This window comes from Hipposideros armiger, unplaced genomic scaffold (assembly GCF_001890085.2).
Source record: "Hipposideros armiger isolate ML-2016 unplaced genomic scaffold, ASM189008v1 scaffold_29, whole genome shotgun sequence".
NCBI classification, from domain to species: Eukaryota; Metazoa; Chordata; class Mammalia; order Chiroptera; family Hipposideridae; genus Hipposideros; species Hipposideros armiger.
In genome coordinates, this window is record NW_017731379.1 from 931,873 (window position 1) to 944,846 (window position 12,974).

General features: G+C 48.4%; 1 protein-coding gene across 1 annotated transcript in view; it reads right to left on the reverse strand.

The window, feature by feature from the left end:
* Window positions 1-2,681: 2,681 nt before the first annotated feature.
* The window catches only part of TRIM25 (tripartite motif containing 25), a 21,349-nt gene continuing 11,056 nt past the window's right edge, over window positions 2,682-12,974 (reverse strand). The window contains exons 4-8 of the mRNA XM_019636602.1: window positions 11,413-11,494; window positions 8,938-8,964; window positions 8,523-8,600; window positions 8,345-8,443; window positions 2,682-7,789 (exon numbers count right to left, since the gene is read on the reverse strand). Of these exons, the coding sequence (XP_019492147.1) occupies window positions 7,257-7,789; window positions 8,345-8,443; window positions 8,523-8,600; window positions 8,938-8,964; window positions 11,413-11,494 (819 nt within the window). The 3' untranslated portion in view covers window positions 2,682-7,256. The remainder of the gene's footprint in view (window positions 7,790-8,344; window positions 8,444-8,522; window positions 8,601-8,937; window positions 8,965-11,412; window positions 11,495-12,974) is intronic.

The following is a 12,974-nucleotide window of genomic DNA, read 5'->3' on the forward strand; positions in this document are numbered from 1 at the left end:
AATAGTAAACTTGGTTAATTGTTTGCCCAGTTGGTACAAATTGATAATGAATGATCTCTCTGATATCAAAAAAAAAGGTTAGCAACATCATTGCAACAAGTTCACAAACTTAGTGTCAGACTTCGTATGTGGAATCTACACAACAAAAAAATAAACAAACAAAACAGGAACTCTCTGGCCCAAGACAAGAAAAGTATCTGTCTAAAGAAAAATTCTGTGATTGTAATCTCAGCTGCCATGCATGTATTTCAGGTCATTTTAGAATAAACTTTTGTCTCTGTTTCCAGCCATCAAGCGTTCTGAAATGTTGAGGTCCAGTTGCCGAGGGGGCCAATCCAGACAGCAAGGACCGGATCCTAGTGGTGAGCACTCAGCAGTCAGACAGAAGAGCATTATGAATCCTGGTCATCTGTTCACTGGGCTCCTGGCCCCACGAGAGGGACTGGCCTTGGCAAGACCTACCTGGAAGAACTGTTTCTCGAGGCTGAGTGAGAAGTTACAACTTCTAATAGATAGATTAGGACTTGTTTAGTGAAGACGGTATCATTGATGTAGGGGAGCTGCAAACCTCATATGTGCTTTTCTGTAATAAACTATCTTCATGAGGCAAAGACCTGCTTTTTGCATGACCCTGGATGGAGGACTAGCCTAAGTGTGGGCACAATGGTACTGCTGCCAGGGACCCAACAAGGATACGCCCTGGGCCAGGGTGCAGGAAGAGTGAGAAATCGCTCTCATCATGGAGACACCTCTGAGAAAGCTAAGTTGGAATGGGATCCTTCAAGGCCATGGGACTCTTGTGGGAAAGAAAGGTGAGATGAGTACAAAGGGAGTGCCTTTAAGGATGCTTTGATAAGCTGAATTGATGATGCCAGGGAAACCTAAACACATCACTAGTCACTAATAGAAACGTTTGGAAATGGTGTGTGGCCACCGGTTGGGAGCCAGTTAACAGTGAAGCAGGTCCTCAAATTCTATACTTACATTCCATCTGTAGTTGAGGTGTTAGGGCATAAATATTCTGGGAAATCCCTCTAGAGCAGCGGTTCTCAACCTGTGGGTCTCGACAACTTTGGGGGTCGAACGACCCTTTCACAGGGGTCGCCTAAGACCATCGGAAAACAAAAAGATACTTACATTATGATTCATAACAGTAGCAAAATTACAGTTATAGAGTAGCAACGAAAATAATTTTATGGTTGGGGGGGGTCACCACAATATGAGGAACTGGATTAAGGGGTTGCGGCATTAGGAAGGTTGAGAACTGCTGCTATAGAGCCAATTACCTGAAAAGCAGCTAGAATCATACCATATTCGTGTCTGCCCACCAAGTCAGTCGTGGGGATCCCACAGAAATTTAGGATGAGACCCAAATATCCAGGGTCTAGGACTCTTCAGACCCCAACGAACCTAAACGTCTCCCGCGACTGTTAGACACTGTCAGCCCGTGAAGCGAACACAGCAGCTGGACGTCCTAGAAGCACCATGGCATATGGCATGACCCAGCCCCGTGCATCAGCATCTCGCCAGCCAACTTGTGAGGGAAGGGCCTGGGGACTGCCCAGCAGAGCCTGTGCACACTCAATCAGGAACTTTTCACAATCCGGCAGGGGAGAGATGTGGCCCCACCTATGTGATTTCAATCAAGAAAACCCAGGAACATATGGGGGAAAGTGACAAAATTCAAGTGTCTGAACTTCTGAGAGGAAACAACTGCTCAGCACAGAACATCTTGTCATAAGCTAGGCAGGGGAAGCTGTCAGTCACGAGGCATTTTCAGCCAAATACCCCCTTTCAACTAGCCTTTCTTATTATATTACTATCCTTCCTCTTCTCCTCACTCACCCACCATTTTTAGTCTTCCTATAGTTTATGTATTAAAATTGTTCCACAATAGAATGCACGTAGACTACTGCCCCAGGGTCAGCGAAGGCTGGGGATCCAGCTATTATTCCAGTTGCAATGGCTTTTCAAGACCTCCTGGGAACTGGCAAGAAAACAGATATAGGACCCATGACAGAATCTAGTATTAGTGCATGGGTCACTCCATCAGAGCAAAAGTGACTTTAAAATAAGCATACATACACACACACACACACACACACACACACACACACACACACACACTCATAGGTTTCATTATATTTTACGGAGGAGTCACAAGCTACTGTCATGAACTTATTGGAACAGAAGAGTGTCTCATGACAGTTTTAAGTGACATCTCTGAATGAGAGAACAAGTCTGTAACTGACTATTTTGGTGGGTACAGTGACAGCGAGGAAGAAAAAATGCAAGGGGTAAAGGCGAGAGAGAACAAAACGCAAGACTTTAAACCCTGGAGATGTGGCACTGAAGGGAAGAAATTTGGGAAGCTCTTTTTAAGAACGATGTGTTTTATTCTGACAGGTTGGTCACGAAGGGCTTATTCAAAGTTGGCAAGTCCCACCACCTCTATTCTGACACCATCTGGTATAGGGGGACGCAATTCTGGAACTAACCACCTGGCATCAGAGTCAGGCTCCACAGGCTGACGGACTCAGTTCCAACAAGACTGCCCCCACCAGACACTAGCCATACTTCAGTGGTCCCCAGGCTACCCACACTTCCGAGTGGCTGCAAATCCAGAAGGTTCCCATGATGTCTTAGTCTGGGCTGCTATAGTGAAAACACCATAAACTGGGTGGTTTAAACAGCAAACATTTATTTCTCACACTCTGGAATGCTGGTAGTCCAAGATCCAGGCGCTGGGGAATTCAGTGTCTTGTGAGAACTGCTGCTTCTTGCTCTGTCCTCAAATGGCAGAAAGGGTGAGGCAACTCTGTGGGGTCTTTTATAAGGGCACTAATCCCATTCATGAGGGCTCCATCCTCATGATCTAATCACATTGAGGGTTAGGTTTCAACATAGGAATTTCAGGGCTACACAAACACCCAGTCTATAGCACATGACCTTCTTCAAGTTCTATAATTCACTAGAACTCAGAGCTCAGAAAAGCACCATACTTGGAATAGTTTTCTTGTAAAGGATACAAATCAAGACCAGCCAAATGAAGAGAGACAGAGTGAAGTCTAGGAAGGACCCAAATGCAGAGCTTCTGAACCCCCTTCCTGTGGAATCAGGGTGCATCCCCTCCTGGCACATCACTGTGTTCAGCAGAGCTCCAGTGTCCAGAGTTTTTAGTGGGATTTCATTACAAAGGCCTAACTGACTGAATCGCTGGCCATGTGTTTCAACTCCATCTCCAGCCCCTCTCCCTGTAGAGGTCAGGCTGGCTCAAAATCCCAACCCTGTAATCTCATGGTTGGTCTTTCTGGTGACCAGCCCCCCATCCTGGGTCATCTCAACTTCTAGCATAAACTCAGGTGTGATCCAAAGGGCTCATGAATAACAAAGATACTCCTCTTACTGGGGGAAATTCCAAGGATTTAGAATTTCCCCACCAGGAACCAGGGACAAAGGCTAAATGCTTTATGACAGTAGTCTCCCCGTATCCATGGTTTCACCTTCCTGCAGTTTCAGTTACCCCTGGTTAACCATGGACTGAAACTATTACAGAAATAAGCAATTCATGTTTTAAATTGCACGCAGTTTGAAATAACACTCTCTCAGTGTCCTACCCCATCCCATCCAGGTAGGTGAATCAGCCCTTTGTCCAGCATATCCATGCTGTATGAGTATATGCTACCCGCCTGTTAGCCACTTAGTAGCCCTCTGAGTTATCAGATCAATTATTAGACATTTTGGGAAAGACCACATAACTCTTATTATAGTATATTGTATAACTGTTCTATTTTATTAAGTTATTATTGTTAATCTTTTACTGTGCCTAACTTTATTAATTAAACTTTGTCATTAGTATGTATGTATGTATAGGAAAAAACATGAGTCTGTCTAGGGTTTGGTACGATCCTTGGTTTCTTGCATCCTCCTGGGGTCTTGGAACATATACTCCTCAGATAAGGGGGGACAACCGTATACGACAACCTCAAACCCGCAACTCCTACCCCTCTGCAAAACAAGGATAAAATCCACAGAACAGAGCCCATCACTAGCCTGGGCTGTGTATTGTTTTATTTATGTTTAACTTATTATGGAAATTTTCAAAATACACAACAGTAGAAAAACATGATATTATAATGAAGCCTCACATCACATTACTGTTTCACTCTTTATCAGCTTGTGGTTCATCTTTTCACTCATACCCCCCCACCCCCACCCCTTTCTCCCTACATCCATCCTTGGATTATCTTGAAGCAAAACCCAGAAGAATATCCTATCAGTTTGAGAATTCTTTATCAAGAATTTTCACCCTTGGCCGGCCTCAAATAGGCTATAGGTCTGCTGAAATCCCAAGCCCTGGAGGCAGCTGGGTGGGGCCTGGGCAACCACAGCCCTGTAGGCAGTTATCTAATGACCCCAGCAAGACTGGGTAAGTAACTTGTCTACACACCCTGTGATGCAAGGAAGAATACCAAACACTGCTTTACTACATTCCAAGTTTCTAAGGCATGTTGGCCAACTTTGGCCCTTGTATTTCTCGTAGGTTTCAAAAGATCCACGTCTACAGCCCTCGTTATCTCCTAAAGAATCAACTCTAAAAAAGCAGCTAAGAAGTAACAGCTCAAATACTCCTAATTAATTAAAATCAAAGGGCGGGGGCAGAATAAAGTAAGAGAGAACATATCAGTATTAGTTATAAATCGCAGATCCATCTCAGTCATTAAAACAGGGGAAACCAGCCAACCAGTCTTGAATACAAAAACTTGACCCTGACCTTTGGATTTTCATGCCAGAGTGACTGAGACAGTCCCTAATCCCTGGGTCTGAGATAGTATTTTTGTGTTTCTGGGAATGTCTGACACTTCCCCAGGGCACCAGGGGGCATGTAGGAGGCATCTGAGAGGCATCTCCTCCACGATAGGTTGGCAAGAGTGGTAAGCAGTCATCCGTATCTCCCCATTTGACTTACTCTGCAAAATGAGAAGTCAGATGAACACAAAGGTTCCTCTAACTCTAGGACTCTAGGGTTAGGCAGCAGCCCTACAAGGTGAGGGAATGTAAGGTTTGAGACAGCAAGGGCATGCTCCTCAATTTACCTCTCCAAAGCACCTTGTACAGAGCTTGGGTTACCTACTTGCCTCTTTTATGAACAGAGGGACTCCTGCTGCCCTGTAGGATCGCCAGGAATGGCCTCTCCTTCGCCCTCCTTTCTGCAGAAGAGCCACAGTAGGACTCATGGGTTCATCCTCAGCTTTCTCCTCTAAGCCCAGCTGTTCCCCAAGTACGACTTGGCTTCAGCCAAGGCTTTTGTTTTGGAATGTCAATGAAGCTGCTTTTGGCCATCTCCAAAGGCAGAGAAGAATCACCAAAGAACTATTCTTCCCAGTAGCAAAGGAAGAAAATATTTAAAAACCACATTTCAACTATTGCAGGGAGGGCTTCCCGACAAAGACGATCTCTCTTCCAAGGAAGTGAAAGTCCTTGTCGGGAGATGACACAGGTCAACACTTCTGTCAGGAATACCAAGTGCACTGGGCCTGACTAGAGAGAGTATCCTGGAATTCCAGCACAAGGCCAGAGGTGCGTTCAGTTCTCAAATATGAAAAGGACTGGGGACCTCACCTCCCCAGTGGTGCCCTTTTTCATATCACAAACGGCCTGGCCTGAGCTTCTGTCTTGGGCAAGCCCAGAGCAGGACTCATTTGACCATAAGAGGTGAAATTTCTTCCACTTTTAGAAATTTCTTCTCCTCTTCCACTTATGTCCTGACAACATCAGGAATGGAACACCAATCCATTCACTCCTGCCCCTTAGTGGGCTGAGGGTATTTTTACTGCACAGCAACACTGCAGGGAAAATAGCCCCTTGTGCTGGAGCTCTACAGCTTGTCCCCTCGCTGGTCCTGATAAAATCTTCCTGACCCCCGCTAGCCTGGTCAATCCCCACATCTGGAATTGGCTCAAACAAGGAAGACAGCAGAAGGGGCCAGAGCCAGCGACAGGCCTGACTCATTGGAGGGCCAAGTGCTGAGTCTGCAGCCTGTGGAAGGCTGCTGTTGCCCATGGGATCTGCGAAGGGCCCTTTTGGCAGTAGGTAGTCACCCCAGAGGGTGACCTAGTGTGGCCCGGAAGGCCCCTAAGGCCTGTCCCATGATAGCAGGGTTCAGATACGGAGCTTAGGTATCTGCTAGACGGTGCTGGCCACAATGGTATCTACACCAGCCCGTCCGGTACCCCACAATCCTGCGGAGGGGCAGCTGTCCCTGAAGAGAGTTACCAATAAGGCAACACACTTTGACAAGAGCAAAACCACCACACCTCTGTCAACCCAGGTCAGGGTCCCTCTCGCCCAGTGGAGTTCCTTGGCCCAGAGTCTAGGATATGGGAAGAAGGCTCCATGGCTGCAGCCAAAGCATCTCTGCTGAGACTCCTTTCGTAATACTTGGGAGTCGGAGAGGTTTCCATCCACATGGGACCTGGGGCACCTTGACCTTGAATCACAAATTCAACATAGACTGATTCAGATCATGGTTTTAAACCTTAGACAGAAAAGGTTCCTGTTGGATTGAACAGTTTAAAATTCTCGATTGGGTAATGAGGTGTTGTAGGGTAGGGAGGGAGGCAGGGCTATTCTCCAGTGGAGGAAGAGGACACACGTCGTCGAGAAATTTAGGTCTGGGTGGAGGCCTGCTGTGGGTGGTTTTCCTCAAGCACAGAAAATAACCAGGAACTGAGCATTCACCCCAACCCCCACATGTGGGTACTGTTGGGAAGGGAGAGTAATTTGACGACTTAGATTTTTTTTTTTTAATCTATAGACTAACTCTGTTGAGAGTAATCAAAACACCAAAATCTGAAGATTATTCCAGAGAAGCAAGGGGGCATACGCCAAGAGGACTGAGAAAACACCTGCAGTGACTAGAGATTTTCTCCAAGAGGAAAGGGACACTAATGACTTGACTCCCAAAGCCCTGTCCAGCCGCCCAGCTGCCTAGGGTTCTACCATAACTAGGGGAGAGGGGGTATTCTGCCCTCATGGGCAACAGGGGGCAGAAACACTTCATTGCCCACAACACAATCATCCCCCTACCACTTTCCTTGGCCAAATCCCTCCCTTATCCCATCTCCCTACCCTCCAACTCTCCTTCCCATCCTGTCACCCCTGAGGACTCTCAGGAAAGTTCTCTGAGAGAGTTCCCCCCGCAGCATTTTCACGAGAGCCTTGGGCACTCCACAGGCAGTCAGCCTGTGGCCTGCCTACTTAAAGGAGCAGATAGAGATGGTGGCACCTGCTGAGAACACCCAGAGGGCCGGGTACAGAGCCTCGGTAAAGTCCTCCTTGAACTTATACATCAGGTGGACCTTGTCACCAGCGACAGCAAAGAAAATGACAAAGCCGTGGTCGCAACTGAGAAGCACACCAACCCGCGTGGCCTTGGTGGAAGGCAGGGTTTTCTCCACATTGTTGTGCCAGACAGAGATTTTGGTGTTGAACCACTCCACACACCAGGAGGCACTATTGCGGCCCAGCCGGCTCTCGGGGCCCTGGCGATCCATGCTGCCATAGCAGATGCCGATCCCACAGAAGTTGTTCTTCTGCAGCTCCACCTCCCAGTAGTGGATCCCTTTTTTGTAGCAGTGCAGGCCTAGCACCTGAGAACAGTATGTGAACCTCTGGGGATGTGGCCGGTAATTCTGGGGTGTCTCAGCCACAGATGCTACAGTGTAGTTCTCCGACAGAGCCACCTTGTTGTTGGCGGTGTTGTAGTCTAGGATGACTTTCACAGAATCTGAAAAAGCATAACCCCAAGAAATCAATTACAAGGAGCCCAAGGTGTTCTCATTTTTAAACCTTTCCTCAACTGGTAGTATTATTAGTTTTATTCATCCATCCATCCATCCATCCATCCATCCATCCATCCATCCATCCTTCCATCCATCCATCCATCCATCCATCCATCCATCCATCCATCCTTCCATCCCTCCATATATCCATCCATGCATATATCCACTCATCTGTTCATCCATCCATAACTAAAGCCTAACCAAGAACACAAAATCCCAGCGAGCAGGAACTGGCCTTGGGGAAGAAGACGGGGAAGGAAGAGTGAGGGTGTGGATTCAAGCGAGATGAAGACAGCTGAGAGCGTGAAGGAGTCCGCTTCTGGAGTGTCTCTCTTCTCTGTAAAGCAGAGGAGGCTGGATGGGACAGAGAAAAGACTGAAGTCATGCAAGTGGGAAGGTTCTGGAATGGCAGGGAAGCTGACAGAAAAACACGAGTGTGAGTGCTGGCAGTGGGACCAGTGATGTCTCGGGCACAGCCACTGCCTGCAAGTGCTACTCACATTCCAGGAGCTCAGATCTGGACTTGGCTAAGAAGTTCTCCAGCACCTTGGCCTTGAGAGATGTTGAGTTCGGCTGCAAGGTGGTGGCTTTGGCTGAAGCTGGGTGAGGAAACAGAGAACCATTTTCAGAACAAACTCAGGCTGGACACCCCACTGCCCTTTGCCCACCGTAACTCACTCTCCAAGCTAGCTTGTTTTAAGTCCACCAACTGTTCCGGGGCTCCAAAGGTGGGAGTCTTGCTGGGTGAGGCAGCACCTGGGAATGAGGGAGGAGAAGCATGAGTTGGGGACATGACACGGAGTGGCCTGGTGCCCCTACTCCCTTCCAAGCTGATTTTCAAGAGCCACTTCCACAAACACACATCTGGACAGCCAAGGCAACACAGGTGAGTCCACACAGGGCTGTGCTCATCTTATTCGTTTATAGTTGTCTTCCCCTCCCACCTCAGGCCTGCTTGCCATTACAGAACACAATCCTAGAACCTAGGCTCTGTCACAGAACCCAGACAAGTCAGGGCGGCTTTCACTGCCAGCATTTAGTTTGGCACTCAGGCAGTCTCAAGAAACAAACAGAGCAGAAATGTATAACTTACCAGGTTTCTTGGGTTTCTTTTCTTCTTCTGAAAAAGAAAATTTTCAGTATTATGATATTTTAAAGCACAACACCATGACACTTTCAAAAGGCCACAATAACATTCATTTGCATGAATGTGACCCATTCAACGCTAGGATGTTTTAACTTAAAAAAGCAAAGGGGTCAACAGGCAAATAGGTCTATGGTGATAGAAACCTGCATCATGGAGGGACTGACTAAAAATGAGCATGATGGAATTTTCTGGGCTGATGGAAATTCTTTATCCTGATTTGGGTAACAGTAACACAAATGTATGCATTTGTCAAAATTTACCTAACTGTACATTTAAGATCTGTGCATTTTACTGGAGATAAATTGTATCTCCATAAAAGGAAAAAGAAAAAAAATGGAGTCAACAACAACAACAAAAAGTGCTGGCCAAGTATTGCAATAGTCTTTAAGAACTATCTGGAGGGCCGGCTGAGTGGCACGATGGTTAAGAACTGGCTTGGAACGCCAGAGGGCCCCGGTTCGGATCCCACATATGAGGGCAAGTGACACTGTCCTCCACAGCTGAGATGCTGAACAACAGCTCAACCTGGAGCTGGGCTGCCGTGAGTCGCTGGCAACGGCGACAGCGTAGGCTGCAGCCCCTGCTGCAGTGGGTTGCCATGGGCTACTGTGTGTAGCCAGCAGCCAGCGTGAGCGGCCGCCCCCAATTCCCCAGCACTGTTCCCATCCCCCCAATTCCCCAATAAAAATCTTAAAAAAAAAAAAGAGTATAGACACAAATTACCAACATCAGGANACAAAACGACAGCAACTTGTCTGTTCCCCTTCCCCCAATTCCCCAGCGCTGTTCCCATCCCCCCAATTCCCCAATAAAAATCTTAAAAAAAAAAAAAGAACTATCTGGAGTGCGTGCCTATGGGAACTGAGTTAGCTAAGACAGTGGTTCTTAAAGTGTGGTCCCCAAAGCAGCAGCAGCAACATCACCTGGGAACTCACAGGAAATGCCAATTCCTGGGCCCCACCACAGGCCTCCTCCAGGTCCACATGGCCCCGTAGCTCCCTGTTCCTCCCATTTCAGAGTTACATTCCTCAAGAGTTGCTTTCACTCTCAGCCCCATTCCCTCACCTTCCACTCCTCTACCCCTTCCTCCAATGGGACCAGCATCTTGGGAGGACCCCAGGCTGTGATGCGGGCTTAGGTCACACAATTCTTAGGAGCTGCATCTGCACTGTGAACAGCCCAACCTCCTTGCCTATTTCCCCATCCCAGCCTCACGGCCGGCATCCACCTCTTACGAAGAGTGGAGCTTGTGATCTGGAGCAGTGATCAGGACACTTACAGGAGAACAACTGGAGAGGGCTACAGGTTTACAGTCCTTTTTCACCTACTCTCCCACTTGCCTATTCACACAAAGTGCCCGTCCACATTTTCTGGTTAGGCAGGGCTCCCTCCTCTACCTGGACCAGGCATCCCAGACCCTGACTCGACTCCATTCAGGGACTGATACCACACATTCGTCTGCCAGAAAGAATCTAAACACTAAAATAAACAAACAAAACAACATCCAAGCAACCCAGCGTTCTCTTAGCCCCTCAACCGCCCAGTGGCATGGATATTACAGTTCATACTGACATCAGGGAGGCAAGGTGGCAGACAGTTCAGGGGCATATTTATGGCCTTCAAAGAGCTTTGCCAGTCTGCATCCCATGTGAACCTCATTCATAATAATCCTGTGAGCTTGATATCATTATGGTCCAAATTTGATGGATGAGGAAACTGACAGCCATTCTTGTCCCCAGCCCCCATCTCAATGGCACACACTTTCTCAACGAGGGTGGTGGTATCACCCCCAAGGGGCCAAAAACTGATTCTTGGGGGGAGGGCGGGGGTTAATAAAATCTTATTCTTTTTGTGTATAAAAGCACAGTATATAAACATATATACCAAACATGTGTCCTATTGAAATTTCATGGGCAGAGGCAATTAGGAAAAAAATTTTTCTTAAATGGCTGAGGCAAAGGGAGAGGGGGGCGACAATGCAAAAAAACCAGAAGTTGAGAAGCGCTGTGACAGCAGAGGCACATGACAACTCGAGACAGAACAGCTCTGAACTCTCAGTGCAGTTTAGCCTCAGCTCCTCTGGGACCCCTGCTCGTCTCCTCCAGGGTACTCTGCCCAAGTGCCAGGACGCGGGCGCCGTCAATACTTCCCAAGACGAGCCAGCTTTGGTAATCTTACTGTGCCAGAGGCTTGACTATCTACTGCCGATGGGCCAGTCCTCCCAGGTGCCCCAGGGGGCTTTAGCCCTAGCTCCCTCAACTTCCACTCAGTGGGGTCAGAGCCACACTTGACCCCACGTGCGCGTGGGACCCCAAGGTGACTTGAGATAGGCTGTGCCCATCTGGAAAGAGCAGTGACACCTGTAAGAGCCCTGGCCAGCCACAGCCATGCCGCTGCCACAGTGACAGTGGGGTTACTTACTCGGGACCTTCTTCAAAGGGCGTGGTTTGTGTGTGGGTGCCGTGCCATGCTCTGCAGGGTCCCCTGTGCCAAAGAAGAAGGGGTAAGTTTATGTGGCTCCTCCAAACCAACCCCAGGAGCCAGCTTTGCCACAGGCGGGTGGGTAGCAGGTTTATAAAGGCAGCCATTTCATGGACCTTCCCCATCCCATCACTTATAAGAGCTAGAAACCAGGTAACAGAAGGACCACACTGGGGTGTCCTCTTTCCTCTGACTTAAAATGTGGCTGGGGTCGAGTCTTTTCCCCACTGGCACCCAGCTCCATGAGCTCTACACCCTCTCTGAGCTTCAGATTCTTCACGCACAAACGCCTGCGGCCCTTTCTCAGAGCGATGAGACCAAGATGCCTGGCGCGTAGCGATAGTTCCTTCCCCTCTGGGTTTTCTCTCACACCTCTTCCCCCAGACTAGGGACCGCTGAGGTAGCAGGAAAATAAGTCTGCATGTCCAATTCATCATCAGCTTTACCCTCCACCATGAGGCCAAACCACGCCTGTGTCAGGGGCCCTTCTGCAAGGACTCTCAGCTTGCCAAGCTGAAACTCAAGCCTAGTCCCCTGGCTAACACAGCGAAGTTCACTATGAGCCAGGCTCTGTGCTAGGCACTGCGGAGAGTGGTGGCTGAAAACAGACCCAGCCATGCCCTCACAGAGATCACAATCGGGTGGGGAGATGGCTGAGAACAGCAAGGAAGAGTAAAATGACAGATGTGCAAAGGGCCCCAAGAGATGATAAGGGTCCCGGGGTCTAGTCTGAGGAGTGGGAGTGGGGATTGGGAGGTTTGCTGAAACATGTAATGTTTCGACTGATCTTCAAAGGGTGAGAGGAGTTAACTGGTGAAGATGGTGGCCCGTGAGCCTTCTGGGCTGTGGGAAGAGCATGAGCAAAGGCCCAGTGGCAGGAAACTCAGCGTATCTGAAGAGCTGAACACAGTGAGATGTGCTGGAGGAGGGGGCACTGTGGGGCAGGAGAGAGACAGGGCCTGACCAGGTGGGGGCTTGTAGGCCAGGGTCAAGAGTCTAGTCCGGGCGTCGGCAAACTTTTGAGACGGAAGAGCCGCCAGAGGTCAGCAAACTGCGGCTCGCGAGTCACATGCGGCTCTGAAGTAAAATTGAAAATGAAAATGAAACTATCTTAGCTTCATTTATAAAAATGTTAAAGGATATTATTCACATAATGGTGATTATGTAAAAATGTATTTATGACTCTCGAATAATTTTTACATTGTCGTGAGGGACAGGGTTGGCTCTTCCAGGGGTCGGCAAACTTTTGAGACGGAACGTACCCAAAGAGCCGCACGCGGCTTGTGAGCCGCAGTTTGCCGACCCCTGGTCTAGTCTATGATCTGAAAGCAATGCAAATTCCCTGAGCGGGGTGAGGAGGAAGGGGTTCCAGAAGACGGATGTGCATCCTGAAAAGCTCTGTCCGCCTGCAGCAGGAGTCGATGCAGAGGGACTATTTAGGAAGCTACCACAGCTGATGGCAACAGAGAGGAGGCAGGTGGTAGCTGGTAGTGGGACAAGTG